At 28.6% G+C, this 23,335-nt stretch overlaps 2 protein-coding genes across 3 annotated transcripts in view; one reads left to right on the top strand and one right to left on the bottom strand.

Annotated features, from left to right (window-relative positions):
• Positions 1-11,359: 11,359 nt before the first annotated feature.
• Positions 11,360-13,046, top strand: LOC136079179 (uncharacterized). The gene is made up of 2 exons (XM_065794900.1): positions 11,360-11,474; positions 12,463-13,046. The coding sequence occupies exons 1-2, from the start codon at positions 11,360-11,362 to the stop codon at positions 13,044-13,046; spliced, it is 699 nt and encodes a 232-aa protein (XP_065650972.1).
• Positions 13,047-19,365: 6,319 nt separating this feature from the next.
• Positions 19,366-23,335, bottom strand: part of LOC100208238 (uncharacterized) — an 82,204-nt gene continuing 78,234 nt past the window's right edge. For both annotated transcript variants that reach the window (XM_065795426.1, XM_065795425.1), the window contains exons 34-35: positions 19,909-19,969; positions 19,366-19,802 (exon numbers count right to left, since the gene is read on the bottom strand). In XM_065795426.1, coding sequence (XP_065651498.1) covers positions 19,927-19,969 — 43 coding nt within the window. In that variant the 3' untranslated portion in view covers positions 19,366-19,802; positions 19,909-19,926. The remainder of the gene's footprint in view (positions 19,803-19,908; positions 19,970-23,335) is intronic.

Here is a 23,335-nt window from a genome sequence, read left to right as displayed (position 1 = left end):
AGTAAAAACCGAGCCAATAAGCCCCGGTCTCCCCAATATGAAATTTAAGTGACGCAGTTACAAACAATGTTCTTTATCATCTGTCTTTCTGGTTAAAATTTTTGAGTACCCGTGTTTTAGTAACTCTGGCTTCAGAACTTGGTTATTTTTGATAAATTTAATTAATAAAACTTAATTTAATTAATAAAACTTAATTCAATTATTAAAACTTAATTAAACTTAAAACAAATTTAATTTAAGAAAACTTAACAAAACTTCTAACAGCATCATTGGAGCTAATGACACTACCAGTAAATTTTAAAAGTTGTATAATAACTATGTATACGCGATATGAAAGCCATATATACAAAAATGTAATTAGGTTTATATTTCGACAATCTGAACGAGTTTTCACTAATTCATACTTTCGTCTCAAAGTTTTTTAATAAAATATTTCATGTCAATTTTTCATTCAAGAATTTGCAAGAAAAGGAAAATTAAAAATTTTGATCTTCAAACGTCGTTGGTATTAAACAAACATAAAATTTGACAATAATGTTGACAATATATCATAAAGTACTGTAAAAAAAACTTCCGATAACTTGAACCTCCAGGGGACCAAAAGAATAGTTCAAGTTGACAAATGTTTGAATAATCGGGAGTATAATTAATAAATAAGGGTCCAACAGAAATTCAAAATAAGCTTTAGTCGCTAGTTGTTCGAATTATCGGCTTTTTATTGAACTATAAAACCAACTAAAATTAATAGACAAGTCAATAATTATGTATCGACAAAGTTATGTATCAACTATTTATAAAAAAAAATTTTTTTTCTATTATGGTTTTTTACGACAAGTTGATAAAACTTGAAAACATCATTGACATAAAAGTTATAAAAAAAGTTTGGTTCAATAATAAGATTTTTCAAATATAAAAACATAAGTTTGCATCAAGTTACTCCTCCAATTGAACAGCTTCCATCAAGGGCGAGGGTGAGTAGGTAAAAAAATAAGTAAAAAAGTGCCATGAGCATTTTTGCCTACTAAAAAAAATGTTCTTGGTTTTCGGTCCAAATTTGCAGACTGATCTAATTGTTTGGAAAGTGGAATTAAACTAATAGACCCGAATATGCTGATTGACTGAACAAAAACATATAAAATTGTCGACTGGATGATCTAAAGTTCATTGATAAGGAGTCCTATTGCTTTTATCACAGAGCACCGCCAAATGGAGAATTTAATAAATTCTCCATGTGGCGGTGGCCACCGTTTAATAAATTGGTTCTCCGTCTCCAACCTCAGCGGATGTGTTTTTGTGCCATGCCGAGAATTGAACCCAAGACTTTGCGGTTTGAATCCGAATGCTTGACCACTACACCACGGTTGCATAGATTTTAGTTACATATACTGCGATAAGAACCATTTTTATAGCTTTTTTGCGCTGGTCTGTAAAACCTGGGTCTGTGTTTAATATAATCTATAAAATGTTATACTTGGGAAGGAAACATTTTCAGTATTTTGACGAGCTCTTTCTGATTATATAGGTTTTTATTTAGTTTCCTAATTTTTTTTTTGCTTGCTCTACTAAGTTTGACGTCATGGGTCCTGGCCCCAAATGCGAAAAACTTTTCTTCTTAGTTTTAACCTAAAAACAAATTAAAAGCAAAAATTTGCCCTAACACGCTTGTGCACACAAAGTACACAGTGACCCTCACTATTATTCGTAACCTTACATGTTTTATTTTTTATTTTTTCAGCGAAAGTACAATGCTTAGAGCGCAATATGTTAATCCAATTCTTTTCCATTTTTATAAAATATTCTCTCCTAGTATTATTACTGAATATTTTTGTGTTATTAGCACTATTATTCCAAAACACTTGTTGAAGCTCGATTATCTAATGCCTTTAGTTCTAGGCGAATGGCTTCGGGATTAAATCCCCGGGGTGTTTATCTTTTATTTTTGAAATGAGTATGTTGTCACTGCCCCTTCTCTTTTCTTTTCAGTCCTTAACTCTCATCTATGTATCACATACTCAGGACAAAGTAAGTTTTTATTACGCAAAATAAATTCAAAACAAACTGAGCAGTTGTTCAGAATGACAAATCAATATTGATAATAACATTAAAAGTAAAGTCTAAAATTGAAAAAGATTTACAAACATAAATTGTTAATATATTGTTTATCTGTTAACATTTACTAACCGTTTGTGAACTTTTTCCTTTTAACCTGTGATATGGAAGATGACTTCTCTACTACTTCTTATAAATAAATTTTTAAAGAGGATAACTGGAGTCAAAAATTTGTTGAATTTATATATTAAATTGTTAATTTATTTAAAATCGTCATTCTTTAAATAAAAATTTGGTAACTCACAACGAAACATCTTTTAAGTAACCAAAAGTTAATGCCACTCATCTGTTGATACTGACCTAAATTATCGACACAGTTATAATCGTAACTCAAAAGACCTTTAAATAAGAAGTACTTTTCACAACAGCAAAGGAGCACACAGATTTGTATTAGATTTTTATCCTCAATGCACAATATAGCTGTTTAACATTTAGGTTTTTATCATTTTATTTAAATTTTCCTGGATTCAACACTTTATTTGCCATTTTTGAGATTTTATATAAATCTGCTGTTAAAATACTTGCCTGTTTAACTGTAACATCATTTTTGAACATAGTATACTCAAATGGGGGAAGTCTGGACAGTTTATCGCTTATCGTTTATAGTTTAAAATAAATCAACAAACCCATAAAATAAACTTTTTTAAAGTTATTTTTATCTTCTGATAGCAATCTATTAAATCTTTTAAAATTATTTGCATGATTGCAAAATCATGCTAGTAATTTTAAAAGATAGTCAAAGTTTTAATGGTTTCATTTCTCAATAAACTACTATAAATTTTTACAACTTACAGGCAGTTTTTATTATCGAAGGAATGTTTCTATTATTTAATGAATGTTCTTAACAATCATATACCCTTTTCTATCATATTTCCTTTTTGAAAAGTTCAGACTTAAGTTTTTTTAGTTCAAAGCTCACAGTATTCTGTATATTTCTGTAAATAAATTTCATTAAATATTAAACAGATATTTTGCAACATTTTGGGCAAATTTGGAGTAATGATTTTGCATATTATATTGTGTCAATATTACCAGAATGTGCTTTTGATAAAGAAAGCAAGGGAAAATTTGTCCAAATAATTTTTGATGGTGTTATAATGTATGCTTTAAATGCATGGAAGTACACATGCATTTAAAGTACAAAATAATGCATACATATCAGTATTTTGTGATTTCTACTTTATTTTTTTTTAAGTTTTTCAAAAACCAAACCAAAAAGATTCTGCATGATTTTGTAATTAAGTAGGAAATTTTTCAAACATACATATCGTCGGGGATAGTGCAAAACCGCGTAACTAGCATTGGATAATACCGTGTATCTACAGTACATTTATTTTACTGGAAAAGTTTAAAATTCAAATTTTTTTTTTATTTCAACAGAATGACCAGATGACTACTTGTAATAGTAATTTTTCCATGACAATTGGAGGAAGAGTGGGTATTGTGTGCTCAATATTTTTTTAGTATTTACAATGTTAAACATTCTGAAACAGAATGACCAGATGACTACTTGTAATAGTAATTTTTCCATGACAATTGGAGGAGGAGTGGGTATTGCTGTAAATAATTTTTTATTAAAAAAGATCTTTCAGCATGTTCCTCTTGCTTTATTAATCAGGGTTTTTTAGCCTGCTCTACTTGAATTGTAACAAGGAGTTTTGTACCAATAAAGAAGTTTTATATCATAAAATTTCAAGAAAAAAGTACTTTAAAACAAGACTTGTTTTAAAGTACTTTCTTCTTGAAACTTTTGTGCACATATAACAGATGACTTAGTTGGCATATAGTTTTGAGTATTTACAAATAACTTTATCCTTTAAACTTTTTATGGTTTGTTGACATTAGCTGTAATTAAATCAATACATCTTGTTTTAAATCGTTTTATAAATAGCCAACAACACAACATTCAATATTTTTTGTTCTACTAATCAAGCTTTAATTTTACATTGTATAAATTATACAATTATACAGTATAATTACTACTCTTTAATTCACAACCGCATAAAACTGGCCTTTCTATTTATTCTGCTTTTGGAATTTTTGAATCCATTCCTTTTTTTCACATTTTCAATATTATTCCGGAAAGTCCCTTTTCGATTTTATTCCGTTTTTCACAACTTCGATATTATTCCGGAAAGTCCCTTTTCGATATTGTTCCTTTTTTCGCAATTTCGATCTAATTCCGTTTTTTAAATTTTCGATGCTGTTCCTTTTTTTCACAGTTTCGATATTATTCGGTAAGTCCCTTTTCGATATTATTCTCTTTTGAGCTATTTCGAGATTATTTTGCTTTTCGGATTTTCGATACTTTTCCATTTTTAACAACTTCGATGTATTCTCTTTTTCGATATTATTCCGTAAAGTCTCTTTTCGATATTATTCCTTTTTTCACAATTTCGAGATTATTCTGTTTTTCGGATTTTCGATACTATTCCTTTATTTACAATTTCGATGTTATTCTTAATTTCGATGTAATTCCAGAAAGTCGCTTTTCGAGATTAATCAGTTTGACTGTTTTCGATACTGTTACTGCTAGCCAGTGCGGTGTGTATTGAATTATTTGGATCAATATTTTTTATACAGGTAAGCAAATAATAGCAGGAATAAAAGCAGTTTTAATTTAACAACGTTATTTGATAAATATTTAATTTTGATTTTGTTTTGTTTAACAAGTTAAATTATTATTAACAGTACATCTTAAAATGTCTTCAAAGGAAAGTTATTCGGAATGCACAAAGAAATGTAAAAATCAAAATTCTGTTTGGATTCATTTTTTAAGAGGATCAAAAAAACTAACAGCTGTTAGTTTTTTTGATCCTCATAAAAAATGAAACCAAACAGAATTTTGATTTTTACATTACTTGTAAAATATGTAATAGTAAAAACCGCTGGTTCAATGACAACACCGCAGCACACGCATTTAAGAACAATACACAAGATTAATGTATTAAAACGAGATGTCGTGCAAGATGAAGGTCCAGAAAGCAGCGCAACAAAACTGATGATTACAAGCTATTTATTCAACAAAAAAGATGAATCACTTTCTGCAATCGTATCACGAATGTGTGTCTTAGATAATATGCCATTCAAAGTTTTCTGTACGTCTATCAATTCGAGAAATTTGTTTTTGGCTAGAGGCGCTCGAGATTATGTATTACCAAAATCATCTAACTCGATTCGCAAAATGGTTTTAAAATACGCGCAAAAAATGCGGGCTAAAATGATACAGGATTTTATAAATTTAAAAGAAGATGGAACAAGATTTTGCTTAACTCTAGATGAATGGACATCTTCAACAAACCGATGTTATTTAAATGTGAATGTCTATGGCAAGAAACAGTTTTGGAATTTAGGTTTAGTACCTGTTGAAGGACGTTTTCCTTCAGAGAAACGCATTACGGCTCGGAAAACCACATTGCAAGACAACAATCTAAATATCGATAAAGATATTACGTCTAAAACAACTGATGAGGCAGATGTGATGCAAAAAGTTGTACGGCTTTTGCCATGTAATCAGCTGTTGTGTTTCGCACATGCGATACATTTAGCTGTAATTGATGTTCTGTATAATAGTTCGAATACAACTGAACTGGTAGCTCACACTTATACAGAAAATGTTTATGTAGAAGATCAAGTGAGTGACTTCGATGAATCGGATGAGGAATACATTGAAGATGAAAATGTCGGCTTGATTGAACAAACTTATAATGAAGCTGAGCTTGTTGAGACTGAAGAATTTGGATTTAGTAATCTCATCAAAAAAGTTCGTTCGATTGTATAGAAATTTCTTTTTTCGAGAACATCAAATGATATTCTTCAAGTATACGTGAAACAAGAATTTGGTAAACAGTTGAAACTTATTATGGGCACTAGAACTAGGTGGAATAGCTTAGTCGAAATGCTTGAAAGGTTTAACAAGCTAAAAAGCTGTGTTAAAAAAGCATTGGTTGACATTGCATCTGAAATAGTTATTCTTAACTTCTCCCAGTGAAGCTTACTGTAAAAGCCCTTTGTCGAGAAGATGCAAATCTGCTTTCTGCTGATGCAGCATTTTCTTTTATGTTGAGAATTTTGGATCTGATGAACTTTCATTAAAATTAAAGAAGAAATTAGAAGACTGACTAAGCCAAAGACGAATTAATGTGTCTGGAACTCATCAGTATTTACACCATGGCGGAAAAAGTGAGATTCACGCATCTTTCTATCATCTATTATCACTAGACCATTGAAAAAAACAATAACCAAAGTTATTGAAAACTTTGCACAAAGATTGATATTTAATTCTAACATGGAAACTTCCTCAGACGAGCAGTCAGAAGCTGACGATGTGATAGAAGTGATGTTGGAAGAACAAACTAAGCCCTTAACATAAATGCAAAAGTTGGAGAACAAAATTCAATTGAATTTATCGTCCAATATAACGTCCAATTCAACTCAACAAATAATAAATAGGAGCTTAATTTCAAAAACTAAATCTGAAATGAAATTCTTTGAAGAGAACGGCGTTCGTGGCAAAATATTAGAGTCCATCTACTCACATTTGATTTTGATTCCGCCATCGAGTGTGGAGTCTGAGCGAGCCTTCTCAATTGCTGGTAACTTTTGTACAAAAGTTCGAACGAGACTCGGAGACGCAGCTTTAAGTGATCTCTGCTTCCTCAAGGCATATTTTAGGCAAATAAAACAATAATTTTATATTTGTTATTATTAAATGATATACCATATTAGAATGTTTCTGTACTAATTGAATTTGGCATAATTTTATGTTCCATTTTTATTTTTAAAGAAAGTATTTCTTATGCAATAAATAACAATGAATTATCTCAAATAAGTTATTTTTATTATCTAATAGACATAAAAAAAATTTAGAGTATTTTCGGAATTCGACCGAATTCCGAAAAAATTTAATTTCTAATTCCGAATTCCAATTTTTTTTATTTTTGTCAAAGTTTGCATTCCCTAATTTTAGGAAATCAAATTTGAGTTATATCTGTACAAAATAAAGGGTGTCACAAAAATATGTATACACACTTCAATACTTCATTTTTGCTAATTAACTTTTCCTTTCTAGGTACAACTAATTAAAAATGATGTCTGATATTATACTAGACCTTGAAAAATATAAATTCCTTTTTAAAGTGATATCATAAGTCGAAGAACGGAAGAACAAATATGTTTTATCAAAGTGAGTTTAAAAATAATCCACCTCGCTATTACTCGTATAAGGGGTGAGTTTGACATCAACAAGCTTCGCAAAGTAAGCATTTCAAAATCGAATATTCATCGCTTTTTGAAGAGTGTACCTTAGAGGAGTTACCTTCTAAGACTATTCTACGCCCTTAATGAAGATGGTTATGATCGGAGAGAGGAATTTTGTGAGTGGTACCTTGCAAAATGTGCAAAGCATATACAGTTTTTACACAAGATTATTTTGAACGATGAGCAATAAGGATTTAAACTAAACGGGTCGTTCAACCGCCGTAATCGCAATTACTGGGCACCAGAGAACCCTAATGTTACATAAGAATATCATTTAAATTTACAAAGAGTTCCAGTATGGTGTGGATTGTCAGTGCGAGGTTTAATTAGACCATTCATTTTGAGAACAATGTGAGTGGTGCTGTTTACCTGAACTTGTTGCAGGAAAATATTATGCCAAGTATTCGTGAGGAGTTTGAGTATAAAAATATTATTTTCAGCAAAATGGAGCACCCACCCACTATCATTGTAATGTGAGAGCTTATCTTAATTAAAATTTGTCAAACAGATGGGTTGGGTGTATAGGTATTATCAAATGCCTCCCTTCCTCATTAAATTTATTTTTTTGTGGGAACACATTAATAATTTTACGCTCAATGTTAAAAAATCACAGATCAAATTGACAAATAATATAAAAAGTGCACTAAAATTTCTAAAACTTATCTGTTGTTCTTGTCTTTTTCTTTCTCTAACTTTTTCTCGAAAAAAATCCGTTTCAGAGCCATTTTTTTTCAGAGCCATTTTTTTTCAGAGCCATTTTTTTTCAGAGCCATTTTTATACTTCAAGTTCTTTTTTTATTAATATTTTTCACTTTTCAATTAATTACGAGATTTTTTTTTTTTCTTCTTTTGAACTTCGATTTTAGTTGTTTTTATTTGTTTTTCTATTAATTATTTTATTTATACACTTTATTCTTTGCATTTGTGTTTAACTTAATCTCTTCTTTTTTTTGGTTATAATAAACCATGATCCAAAACACAGCTATAACTATTTCATTTTTTACATTTTTTGAAACAAATAAATTCACGATAAGCTTTGTAAGACACAACTTTTGAATGAAAATAATAAATATCTAAATAAATAAATAATTAACTTTTATTGACCAGTTTATACTTTAAACATCAAAGACTATTTATAGCATCTATAATGCCGTTATATAGACGTTATATAATTTACAACCATTTATAATGTCTTCGATTAGACATTATAAATGAAGTTATGACAAATTATAATTTAGGTGTCATAAAAAAGACCTGGCGGTCTTGTGACAAAGCATCGGGGAAGAGCATTTAACTAGGACTTCACGCCTTCTTTCTTACCTATAGCGCGAAATATCCTCGAGCTCGCTTCGAACCCTGGATCGCTTGCTTCCGAAGCAACCAATGCGCCACGGTCTTTCATTGATCGGATTTGACAAATTTTACTAAATTAATATATAAAAATGCAAATAGTTATAAGTTGTAATGCTATAAGTTTATGCGTTGCTTTCTGAAAATTGAATATCATGGTTAACTTTTTTAAAACAAGAATTCAATATTTTAGGAGGGAGTCCAAAATTTGTTTTATGCATAAACTGTAAAACAAGATTTTTATTATTTTACGTTTTTATTCAAAAATATTAAGTGCACCTAAATTCCGTAAATGAGGTTCACAAAAAACTGTTTTGTTAATTCCAAACACAGTTCTGCAGGCATGTTTTTGTTAGCTGTATAGTTTGAGTAATTTAGTGTGATTCGTGCTAGCCTAAACTATATTGCCATAGGTTAAGTGATAGACAATATAAATATAGTGACTAAATTGTAAGTAAATGAAAAATGCAGACTTTTTACGGAATATTTAGTAATAGCGGATTAACTCTTTATAACAATGTTTTTTGAAACTTTTTTATTTCAATCAAATTTATATGAGGTTTCCGCGATGAAGTTTCATCAAAATTGACCCTAAAAACACACGGTTGTTTGTCGTTTAATATAAGTTTTTTTGACGAACAGTGTGAGCAACACAAGAGAAATATTTTTTGCTTTATTCTATTTATGAGATAATGAGAACTTTGTTTAATAACATTCAAAGATAATTTGTTATATGTAAACCAATCATTTACTTTTTAATTCTTTGTTTACAATATCAAATAAAGTTTCGATATTTTTATGAGAATAATAAAGTCGAAGCTTTTTTGTTCTCCTTAAAATTACGTTATGGTTATCTTAATAAAAGACACATAGGTTTTAGACGGAACTTTATTACAAAATGAGACTCAAAGTTGCTAAACATTTTTGAATAACGGTTGAGTGTGCCGCGTGAATAACAGCACCCGTGAATACAACTCTGATCTTAACACCTTTTTCATGCTTTTATTAAGCAATTCTGTTGCCCTAATGATCAGGTGTTCATCAGATAAAACACATGAAACTCTGCGACTGCGCTTGCATTACAACCTTTTACGCAATTTTTTTTTTTTTTAACATCTTCTCTTTCAACACGGCTGCTACCAACCACTATTAGAGTTGGAAGTTACTGGATGAGAAAAGAAGAAGGTTGAAGAGCAAATTAACGATTGACAGACGACTTAAAAGATTGCAAATTATATGAATCAGGAAAGCAAGATGAAGGAAACGAATTCCAAAGAGCTGATGCTTGAGGAAAATAACTAGAGGAATAAGAGTTTTTGGAGCATTTAGGAACAGTCATAGAAAAAGGGTGACACTTAATTGAATAACGAGTAACACGAGAATGAATTTTAGGAGATGGCACAAGAAACGCTAGCTCCTTAGAGCAGTGCACATTATAGTATTTGTAGAAAAGAGAAAGAGAAGCAACATTACGTCAATGTGATAATGGTTGGAGGTTGGCTGCAAGAGCAGGTCCAACTTTGTTTGCAATGCGTTTTTGCACCTTTTTTGAAAGAGAAAGGGCATCAATGGAAGATCCGCCCCAGATATGGCAACAGTATTCCATACAAGGTCGGATTTGAGATTTGTAGAGATAAAAAATAGAGTCCGAAGTAAGAAAGTGTCAAGCTCGATAAAGAGATGCAATCTTATCAGATGCTAATTTTGCGATGGATTTGATATATGGTTTCCTAGAAAGATCGAAAGTAAGAGTTAATCCAAGAAGATGAAGGGTAGATAATTCATCGAGTACATTACCGTTCATAAATATAGGAAAATTTATGTTATTGCGATAACCATTGGCTGAAAAAAATTGAATTTTATCTGAATTAAGGTTCACCAGCCACTGTAAGCCCTGCTGTAACAGAAGTGAGATTCTTTTCAAGCTCAAATGCCCCCTCCAAGCAATCAGAGAGTGTTGGCTTCTTATCATGACAAGAATAAAAGATAGTATCATCAGCGAACAATACCACCTTAGATGTGAGAATATCTGGAAGATCGTTAATGTAAATTAAAAAGAGCACCCTGAAGTCACAGTATATGAAAAAGAGTGCTGTCCATTGAGGACAACTTTTATACAACAATTGGAAAGAAAGGGTTCAATAATGTTAAAGATGGAAAAGACCAGCATGTCAAACTTTATTAAAAGCTTTAAAATGTCAAGAGTGATAGCCTTAACCTCTCCACCTTTATCACAATAAAATCTATCGGTGATTGCTGTTAGCAAATCAGCAGTAGAACGAGAAGATCGAAGTCCATATCGATGGTCAGAAAGTAAGTTATTAGATTCAAGATGAGAGATTCATTGTTTGTTAATGAAAGATTCAAAAACCTTGCTTATGATAGGAAGAAGACTAATGAGACGGTAGTTAGAAGAATCAGATTGCTCTCCAGAATTTTGGAAAATAGGGATCAGAGATGCCGCTTTCCAGCAGGCTGGAAAACATGACTCTGATAAGCACTTGTTAATTAGTTTTGAAAGTATAAACGACAGCTCTGGAGAACACTTCTGCAAGACTATAAAAGGTATGTTGTTCGGACCACAGACTGTAGAAGAATCTAAGCAGAAAATTACTTTTCAGATATAGCTGGAGTGATATAAATGTCAAGCAATGGATCAACCTGTTTGGCGGCTAAATCAGGTAGAACGCAACTAGTGGAATCAAGGAATGATATTGATGAAAAGTTCTTAGCAAACAATTCAGCTTTGTTTTTAGGTGAAGTCTGAATCATACAATAACAGATTTGTCCTTATTATTGATATTATTAAAGATTCTCCAGATGTCACGAGAGCCTAATTTTAGTGATAAAATACGAGATTTCATGACCTGAGAATAGCGGGCTTTGGCGTTTGACAAAACCTTTTTACAATGGTTTCTAGCAGTAATAAAAAGATGTTTGTTTTCTGGAGAACTGTTTTGCTGATAGAATATATAACTAATATATACCTAATGCTTATAATATACGATATATGAATATATAATATACGATAAGATGATAATATCTACGATATACGATGTATGATATACAATGTATAATATACGATATATATGATATACGATAATATATACGATATACGATAATATGAATATATACCTAATACTGATAGATATACTAATCATATTGAACCAGGTGGGACCTTAGAATTCATCTTGATTCTTTAGTGTTTTTATGACATGTTTTTCATTTCTTATTTTCATTTGATATGATATTTCTAAACTTATGAAAAAAGAAATCTATAACAACTGCCCGAACAATAAATTTTTGTCTAATCGTATTATCTGCAGTATTAAATAAATAAACAGATTTAGTCAATATTTGTTGAAAGAATTAAAAAAAAAATTATAAGAATTATAAAAGGATGATTAATATAATTTCACGCAAGATGATTACAAAGTAAGTGAAGACATTTTGAGCATTTGACATAACATAAACTGTTCCTCTATTTTTAAAGATAATGTCACCTAACAAATTTAAAAGTAAGGTCACCTAATCATTTTGTCTTTATTGTAAAAAGAAATTTAACATTATTCATAAATAAGGTTTGTCAAAAGATCAATGTTATCTGTGTAGATTAATTATGCCTAGGATCTTTTGATGATTTAAAATGATCATTTAAAATTCACGGAAAAAAACACATCTAAACTTTTTACAGTATTTGTGTTAATAAGTGGTAATAAATATAAAAAAGTAAAACTAAAAAAGTATCAACGCTGGCAACAGAAGTTGAAAAAATAAAGGTTAGTCTAAATTTTCATGAGGAACTTATTGAAAAAAAAATAAAAAATGCGTTGGATACTTTCATAAAAAATAAATCTAACCATAATGAAATACAAAATAAAAACACTGACCTCAAAAAAATTAACAGTAAGCTAAGAGAAATTGAAGATAGAACAAGGAGGAACAATCTAAGAGTTGACGGAATTAAAGAAGATGATAATGAAACCTGGCTGGAAAGCGAACAAAAAGTAAAAGAAGTATTTAATGAGTACTTGGGTGTAGAAAATGTAAAAATTGAAAGAGCACATAGAGCTGGTAAAAAAGGTGTAAAAGAGAACAGAACAATTGTTCTGAAATTATTGGACTTTAAAGATAAGGAGGAAATTTTAGAAAATGCCTCAAAGTTAAAAGGAAAAAATATATATATTAACGAAGATTACTGCATGGAGACGAATAAAATAAGAAAGGAATTGCGTGAAAAAATGAAAATTGAAAGAAAGTTGGGAAAATTTGTTTACATATCATACGACAAGCTAATTGTACGCGAGTGGAAGACAAATAAAAAGTAATTTTTTTACTTATTTTATTTACGGTTTATTTAATTTTTATTTACTTTTTGAGTATTTTTATTGATAATATATCAATAACGAAACACTTTAAAATGAATCCGAAAACGTTTGAATACGAAAGTCTTTTTGAAAACATTTCAGATAAGGTTTTTAAAATAAATGATCAAACACTTTTGATAAATATGACCTTGACAAAAACTTTATTGATAACTTTTCATTAATGAATATGGAAACACCTTACATGTTTCCAGATGAAATAAATAAGTATTTAAAAGATGTTAAACCTTATGAGAGCCTTTCTCTTGTTTATCTTAATATTAGAAGTGCTAAAGCAAATTTTGAAAACATTAAAATTTTCTTAGAGGAAAGCAATTTTATTTTTAAGATTATTTGTTTAAGCGAAACATGGTTAACTGATGACGAATTTAACGAAAGCACGCTTTTTCAATTAAATAACTATGAATTTGCAGAGGAAGGAGGGGGTGTTGTAATTTACATCAAAAATAGTTGGCGGTATAAATTACGAAACGACCTATGCACATCTGATTACGACAGGGAATTTGTTTCTATTGAAATCATTAACAATGATTCCTAAAAATACCTAATTATCATGCTGTTATAAACCGCCACAAACATCAACAGAAATATTCTCAAATCATCTTCAAAATATTATTTTGAAAAGCTTACAAGGAAAAAAAAATTTATTTATCTTAGGAGATTTTAATCTTAATGCTCTAAATTATGAAAATAATAAAGAAACACAAAGTTTTTACAATAATTTATTTCGATTTGGTGTAATTCCTCTTATAAATAAACCAACCCGAATTACAAAAAATTCGGCAACAATAATAGATAATATACTAACAAATTCTTTATTTGAAATCTCCTTAAAAAAAGAAGTAATTAAAACATCTATATAGGATCACTTTCCGATACTTATTTAAATAAATACCTCAAATAAAATTAAAATAAATTAAAAAAAAAACAACCACAAGGCGACATTTTCTTTGGATAGTCAGGTTAACTTTAAAAATGAATTTGCCAATATTGTCTGGTCAATTTAGAATCCTCAAACGATACCAATTTAATGTATAATACGTTAATAAATATTTTTTTTATTTCTCTATGATAAACACTTCCCCAAAGTAGTAAAAACAATTAATTTTAAAGACATAAATTCATCTTGGTTGAGTAAAGGTCTTAAAAAATCATCTAAGCGGAAACAACGATTATATATAAAGTACCTTAAAAAAAATGCGATAAAACAAAATCGGAATACAAAAGTTATGGAAGTCTCTTTGAGAAAATTAAAAAAGCCGCTAAAGCTAATTATTATAATAAACTACTTGATAAGTGTCAAACAGATTCTAGGAAAACATGGCAATTATTTAATGAAATTATTGGTAAACCAAAAATTAACAAACCGTGCTTTCCTAAAACTATAAAAATCAACCACAAAACAATTGATGATGAAAACGTCATTGCAAATGAGTTTAACAACTTCTTTTTTAATATAGGATCTAAACTTGCATCCCAAGTTCCTAGTGTAAATAAATCTTTTGATAAATATTTAGATCGTAATAAAAATGAATTGAATAACGAAAAACTAACCATGTTAGAATTTAACAATGTTTTTAAAAGCCTAAAAAGAAACAAAGCAACCGGAATCGACTATATCAATAGCAACATTATAATTAACTGCCAAAACGAGCCTAAAGTTCCTTTATTTAAAATATTTAAACACTCCTTAGAGGAAGGTATCTTTCCTGAAAAACTGAAAACTGCGAAAGTAAAACCTATTTTTAAATCAGAAGATACAAGTGAAATAGTTAATTACAGACCAATATCAATACTTTCTACATTCTCTAAGATACTTGAGAGAATTATGCACAATAGATATGTATATACTTTTTTTAAAGAAAATAATTTTATTTACTCCAAGCAATTCGGCTTTCAAAAAAATACATCAACGGAACACGCAATCCTTCACCTAGTTGATGAAATAAAAAACTCTTTTACAAACGGAGAAGGTACATTAGATGTATTCATAGATCTCTCTAAGGCTTTTGATACAGTCGACCACAAAGTATTATTATCAAAGCTTAACATGTATGGCATAAGGGGTAGAACGAACAAATGGATAGAAAGCTACTTAGACAAACGTGTGCAATCTATATACTATGGAGATAATAAACTCTCTAATCCTTCAATATTAAAGTGTGGTGTTCCTCAGGGTTCAATACTTGGGCCTTTGCTTTTTTTAATCTATTTTAACGATCTCTATCGGGCATCAAAAAGAATTTCAGCGATAATGTTTGCCGATGATAGCAACTTTTTTATCTCCGGAAAAATTATAAACAAACTGTGCGTAGAAATGAATCAAGAATTAGAAAAAATTTCTGGAAGGTTTAGGGCAAATAAACTTTCTATTAACTCAAGTAAAACGAAGTTTTCTTTATTTCATCCTTCTTATAAAAAAAAATAAGTCAAATTTTCTCTTCCAAAATTGTTTATTGAAAATAGAGAAATAAGTAGGGGTAATGTTACTAAATTTTTAGGTGTTTTTATTGACGAAAATCTAAATTGGAATAAACATATCGCCTATTTAGGTAGTAAAATATCTAACAGTATCGGAATAATATACCGATCACGCCATTTATTGAAAAAGCCGCTACTCAAACAAATCTACTATAGCTTTGTTCAAAGTTATTTAAATTACGGTAATACAGCATGGGGTAGTACCTATAAAAGCAAACTAGAACCTCTCTACCGTAAACAGAAGCATGCTATACGAGTAACTAATTTTAAAAATAAAAAAGAACACACAAAGCCTCTTTTTGATTTTAAAGTATAAAAATTTACTTACTGATTTTTTCTAAATTTGTTCACTGCTAGCTTCTTATATAAACTCTTATTTTTTAATATACTTTAATATATTTTTCAAACATCGCGTTAGCAATAAATGTGGTAATGTTAAGAAAAAGTAACAATACATGTTTGTATAATTGTTATCTTACACTTTAATACAATTATAATGTAACAATTTAACATAAAAATTTTGTAAATATTTTTATTTTTCTATACGTATACATATATATATATATATATATATATATATATATATATATATATATATATATATAAATATATATATATATATATATATATATATATATATATAAATATATATATATATATATATATATATATATATATATATATATATATATATATATATATATATATATATATGTATGAGAATGTAAAGCGGTTCTTGATGATAAGACCTTTTGGTCTTCTGCAAGTTTCCCGCGTTCTTCTTACAGTTCGTATTACAGAAGTTTGTTTATTATTTATGTTTGTGATTTTTTTATATTTTTATGTATATTCAATCTTAACGAATCTTTACTATGTAATTACGAAAATGTATACTATGTAATTACGAAAATGTATACTATGGAACAAAAAAAAATTAAAAAGAAATTAAAAAAATTAAAAAAATGACAGTGGTTGTTTTGTCAGCAGAAATTTTGACAGAAATAAAACTCATAGAACTTTTGAAAAACTGGAAAAATTTGTGAGATAAAACTTTAGCATATTTTGAGATAAAACAGTAGCAGAAGATAATATTTTCCAAAGTTTTAAATATGCTATGCTATCTCAGTTTATTTTACATATTAAATTGCATCTTGACTCACTACACACATTTCATTGTTCTTACATAAATTGCAAACAATCAAACACTAATCCAAATTTATTTGCATCTCATATAACAAGAAACCACAAGTAATAAGATTCAAGTCTTCTTATGCCAGTGTATGTTGCAGAAAGATTAAATATATCTACCAATAATAATAAAGATTAAAAAAAAAAACAATGTTAATAAGTATACACAAACGCCATCAGCAATGATGACTATGTTTATACAAATACAATAATTAGTTAAACTTAATAATAGTATAAACTGCACGTTCTAACATCCGGTGCAATGTTTGTCCGATTTTTCTATGCTATCTTTCTAACTCGACTTTTTCTGACTTTCACTCTAGCCTACTTCGTTCTTCTTAAACTCACTTACTCTTGGTCAGCAACGCGGATGATGATGCTCTTTAGCAAGCTGAACTTGTCTTCGCGGGCCCGGGTATGTTGCCTCTATACACTGCGACCATTTTCTATAGGTGCATGTGGATTATGTCTTAAAAACGTACTTAACTTAATTTTTATACTTAACTTAATTTTTATAGTGTACTTAACTTATTTTTCATAGTGTGTTTCAATAAGTTATAAATAAAGTCAAAAAATAATGAAAATTATCAAAAAATATTATCAAATTTGAAAAAAGGTCAATCATAAATGAATTAAATTCAAAAGATAGCTGACTATAGGCGCAGTTCACGTTTTTTAACAAAACTATCAAAAAAAATGTTTTTATCTCATTTTTAGAACTCGATTGGACCTCCTTTGCGCTCAATTACTTGATAATTTTGTTTTGGCATATTTCCCACCAAGTTTTCCAGCACTTTTGGCTCCATATACTCCCAGCATTCTGATACCGCTACTTTTAGCTCTGCCACAGAGTTATATTGCTTCTGGTCAGCATAGATACGTCTTACAATGATTCTCCAGATGTTTTCAAGAGGATTCAAATCTGGACTGCGAGCAGGCCACGACATTTGCTCGATTCTTTTAGCTTCAAGCCAAGCTTTAGTCTCGTTACTAGTGTGAATTTTGGCGTTGTCTTGTTGAAAAAAACTTTTTACGTCGATATTTGTTTTTATTTGTCAGTAGCCACTAAAACCATCAGGTCCATCAAGATTAAACTTTTTCTCGTCCGAAAAAATTACCTGGTATTGAAAACAAAAAAAGTTCGGCTATTTAGACATCTTACGTATTCATGAGAATTTAATCTAAAATTTATTAATTGTTCCCAATCGCGTGCCATGTTTTTGCGGACGAAATTTTCAATATCGGTAAGGACCTTTCCTTTCGGCATTTGGTTAAGTTCAACTTAATTTCTGATTTCGATAAAATAAAAAATACTACAGAATATAAGAAATTTGCGACAAAACTCGTAAGATTTTTAGTGCGTCTATAGAAAATTGCCACGTGAATATAAAAAATTTATTTATTTTAATAGAATCAAGGCAATTAATAATCAGATGCATAATGGATCATTGTATTCTTACATATACTTATTCAAAAGTACCGTTAGAACAATTTTATTACCACTGTAACACCGTAAATCCGCTAAATTTTACATGCGTCTATAGAAAATGGTCATAGTGTATGGCAATTAGCCGGAAGAGGATAAATCACAATACCCAAAAATAATAATGATTAAGATGCAAACACACTTGAACAAAAAAACATTTAGTTAGTATCTTTTGAACACTATGAAAATAAAGAGTTTAATGATAGTATCAATCATATTATGTTGTACTACTTTGATTTATGTATCTATAGGTACATAATTGAAAAAAATTTATATCAGTTAAAAATTGATTAATTTTAAAAAAAAGTTATTACTATTCGTTTAACAAATTCGAATTATTCGCTTAACGATTGGTACCCTTTGTTAAAAGCTATGGTAAGCGAATAAAGTATTATAAATAATAGGCCAATAGTAATGTGTCTCTTAACGAATTGTTATATTCGCTTATCGAATAGTACCATTCGATAAACTTAGGTAGCAAAATTTAACGAATAACTATTTGTTTAATGAAAATTCTACTCGGCTTAAAATTAATGGTCTAATTTAGTGATAAGTAAAGGAAAAAACATAACGCACGAGAAATCTTTGAAAACTAAATTTGATTTATCCCGGTTTGCGAAAAACTAACTTACCCTGTTCTTCCTTTGTAACCTTTATTTATTTTAGATTACTAATTTTAGGTAACTAAAAACAGATAGACAATCAGTAGAAAAACAATAAGCAGACCAACTTTTTGACCCAGCTGGATAAAGGAGATTGCATAAACCCCTTTCTTTTATACCCAACTTTTGGCAGTTTAAATCATTTTTCTGTTAGTAAAAAACTAATGTAAACTTAAAAAAGCCCCTTTTTTTGTCATTATATCATCTTTACCAACACATGAAAAGCAATAGCGCGTGTTAAAGTGGTTCAGAAAACAGCTTCTATATAACACAAGATTTGAAAAAAACTGCAAAGAATATAACCATAGTAAGCGCCTTCCCCTTCTCATGGTCATTTGGACCATTTTATACAAAGGTATTGTAGAAATCACCAAAGTTAATAGCGGCACGGGGCAGGTAGGTTTGGCTTGACGTATAACAAAGGAGTAAAAATTGAACGCACCCATTAAAATCCATAAATGCCTGTTATAAACAAAAATTCTAAAAATTGACATTTAAACAAATTATTGCGGTGCTCAAAATAAAATGACTCAATTTAAAATTTATTTGCTAACGAAACTACCATAATGAAACTATTCTAGTTTAAACTTTTTTTTTTGTTGGGGTGTTACAAATCTCTAATATCCGAAGTTTATGATTCAATTTGGCCTAAAGATATAAAATTGAAAACGCCAATTGGAATGCAGCTGGCACACAAACAACACAAACGTCGACGTCAACTAAAGTCAACTAAAAAATCTACTGAAGAATTTTTTCTAAAAAGTCAACTGAAGCATTAAAACATGCAAATCTTTAGGCGTCAGTTTATCAAAATTTTGCTGTTCCAACAAATCGTATTTAATTCTAATGGAAAATCTTTTGAGATTTTCTTTTTTCATTTATCTAAATAAAAATGACAAAAGTGTTAATAATAATAATAATAATAACAAAGAAAAAATAAAAAAGCAAAGAAAAGGGAAAATTTAAATATGCATAAAGTGAATAATACCTTAGGTTTCTCTAATAACTATATTTCTTCATCAACATAATAAGTTAAAACTCTACGTTTTCTATAATTAAAAAAAAGTAACAACTATTAAAATAATGATGCAATCTTTATGATCTTTAATAATTAGTATAACAAAAAATGATTAAAAGTGTTATTGGTTCAAATACGTCACAATTTAGGATGTATGTGTGATAATGCAACATTAAGAATACAAATAAGATTACAAATAAAAAAAAATTGACAGTTAAAGTGCTCAATAAAAACAAATCCTATTATTTTTCAATTCTAAGCAAATTTTAAACAAAAATTTCAAGAGTCGTACGAAACACACTAAACAAAAAAGATTAAGCAACAATGGATCTATACGTTGCACAGCGGTAAAAAAGTTCTCAAAAGTGACGTAATTAGAACTTATAAAAAATTTATATGATTCTTTTTTTTTTATATATATGTATTTAAAAACCATATATTTTTATACAAGGGTATATATATACAAGGGTACGAGATGGAAGAGATTTTTTCAGATATTGCTTTCATTATATAATTGTTCTGTTGCTTCATACCCACCAGTAAGTACACGACGTGTTTAACACGTTTAAAACGTATTAAAACGTATTTACACATTTTTTAGATGTGTTAAACACGTGAGTTGTAAATATGCAAATTACTTATGCAAATTATAGAAATTTCTTATTACCTCTAAATTTACACTTGAAAAACATAAATATAATTCAACTGTGATATCAATGACTTTCCTCTTGCACACTCATATAAGTTTGATATTTTATGTATATTAAGGTTATTCAAACTGTAATGGTTTATAAAGTGGAATAACCTTTTGAATTAAATAACTGAACACTGATATAGCAATAAGTTTGAATGAAAAAAGTGTTTAAGATCCCGGCCGGCCCAATTAAGGTAAAATACTTGAGGTGTTTAAAAGACCTGATTAATTTTTAAGCTAATGGTTTTTTTTTCATTGTGTATTTAGATCTAAACATCAATTATAGACAAAAAGAATACTTTAAAAAAAAAATAAAAAAAAAAAACGTGAATATATATATTCCATTTTTTGAACTTCAAATACTGAATACAGCAACTTTCTAAATTAATTTTTTAGATGGAATCAAATTGCTAATATACATATCAGGAAAAAATTTGTACATAACATAACTACCTGAAAATGAATACTTTTTAAATTGGATTGAGATCAAGTGATTGAGCTGGCAACTTTTGATTTATTTTAAACCATTGTCTAACGATATTAGACGCAATTATTGTCTCGTTGAAATGTTTATATATAGGTCTATTATCTTCAAACTGCCATCAGGACCTTTTAAATTGTACTTCAATTTATTTCTCCACAAAACCCTTTTTCAATCATTAATAATCCTGTGTCCTAGGTCATGTATGATAACCTAAGGATATAGGTTAGGCGCTAATTTACAATACAATAGTCATACCAATGTTCAAATAATAATAATAGCCAAAATAAATGTACAATTTTTTGGCACTGCCACTAAGCTTTTGACAATCATTTCTATATTAAAAAATTATAAAAATAATTAATGCTAGCAACCCTATAAGTCCCAATAAAAACGAACCATCAACTTCAGTTATTTATCAATTCGTGGTTTAAGAACTCTGCAAGTTGATTATATTTAATGATTTGTCTTTTATATGCTTAAGAACATAGACCAAATTATGTTTTTTTCTTTAGAAAAAAAAACTAATGAAGCTAGCCAAAGCTTTGAAAAGTATATTGATTTAATTCACGAATAAGTTAGATAGATCAGATGAAGCTTGCCTTATTGTATAATGTGATTTTTTATCTCAGCATTTGTGTTTTGGATCTCTATAAAAGATTTAATATTTTTAAATAAACAATTTAACTGATTAAAACAATTTTAGGTTTAACCAATTAAAACAATTTTAGGATTTAAACAATTTTAGGATTTAAATAATTTTAGGATTAACTTATTAAAATTTAAAATACCTTTTTTTGACTGAATTAATTTGTATAAAAATTTTTTTTGAAATTTTTTTTTATACAAAATAAAAACCATATGAATTTTACTCAAAAAAAAAATCCCCTGCATGACTAACACATAGTATAATGCATAATTATGCAGTTTATTTTAAAAAGCAATTTGAATAATTAGTGTTAAATTTAAAATTAGATTAACTCGAAAAAGAACTTTCAACATTCAAAACAAATTTTTTTTTTTTTGATTATCATTCTCCTATAGTAATTTTCAAAAAATCTTTTTTTACTTAATAAAAGAATAATTTTACATAAAAATTTAAAAATAAAAAATTAATTTCACATAAAATTTATAATACTAATCACTCTAATTCAAATCTCCTTAATTTGAAAACCTCCATCATTTGATTAAATGCTAAGCCACCATGAAATGCCACCATAAATTTCTATAATTTACAAATTCTTTTTAATTCAAACTTTCATTTCCACCAATAAAATTGGAACCGGAGATATTTTAAGTAAAAACATTTAAAAGAAGCTAAAAATTAAATTTCTCTTCTTTTATCCAAGAAGTTTCAGATATTAACTGGAAACTTCACATTAAAGATGATAAGATTAATGAAGATGATAACATAAATGAAGATGGTAACAAATGAAGATGATAACATAAACAAACCATAAACTTTTTCTGTAAAACATTTGAAAAAGTATAAGACCAACATTCTCACTACAAAGAATTAATAAAACAACAAATCAAAATTTAATTTAAATCCTGGATAACTTCTGGTATTCTTAAATCTAATTCTATTAAAAACATACTTTGTAAAAAAAATTTCCTAGATCAAAAAAATGCGAATACCAAAAATCTATTATTTACTAACCTTAAGTTATACAGAAATTAGCAATTTGTTAAAATATTCTAATCTCAAAAATGTAAAGAATACTTGGAAAGAATTTAAGGAAATCATAAACACCGATCCTTCTATTAATACTAAATCTTTTTGTCTCAAAATCAATGAAAATGTCATTTTAGTGATGATTATATATTTAATAACTATTTGGAAATTATTTGAGACTACTTAAATTGTTTCTCCTAAATGTGTTTTTAGCAACTTTCTATCTAGCACTAGTTCTTTCTTTCATTGATTCTGTGTTAAAGCTGATATCTCACATAATCTCCAAACCTCTATGTACTATGATGAAAATGGTATTTTTCCAGAAGCTTTTAAGGTAGCCAAAGTAATTCCTATACACAAAATGGGTTCTCTTTTAGACTACTTTAATTATAGAACAATTTCTCTTCTTTCCAACAACCAAAGTATAACAACCAACTTTCCTAAGTAAACAGTTTGAAAAAGCAATTAAATACAAAATATTTACAAACACCAAATTTGGTTTTGCATCAAACACTCAACAACTAATTTATCAATAGAAACAACAGAA

Source organism: Hydra vulgaris, chromosome 04 (genome assembly GCF_038396675.1).
Source record: "Hydra vulgaris chromosome 04, alternate assembly HydraT2T_AEP".
NCBI lineage: Eukaryota > Metazoa > Cnidaria > Hydrozoa > Anthoathecata > Hydridae > Hydra > Hydra vulgaris.
The sequence above is the reverse complement of the archived record's forward strand: the minus strand, read 5'-3'. Positions and strand labels throughout refer to the sequence as shown.

Bases quoted from the DNA above. Each gene is read 5' to 3' on its own strand.
- LOC136079179 (XM_065794900.1), top strand. From the start codon at position 11,360: ATGTCAAGCAATGGATCAACCTGTTTGGCGGCTAAATCAGGTAGAACG. The intron at 11,475-12,462 runs GTGAAGTCTGAA...AAACTAAAAAAG, and splicing joins CAATTCAGCTTTGTTTTTAG to TATCAACGCTGGCAACAGAA.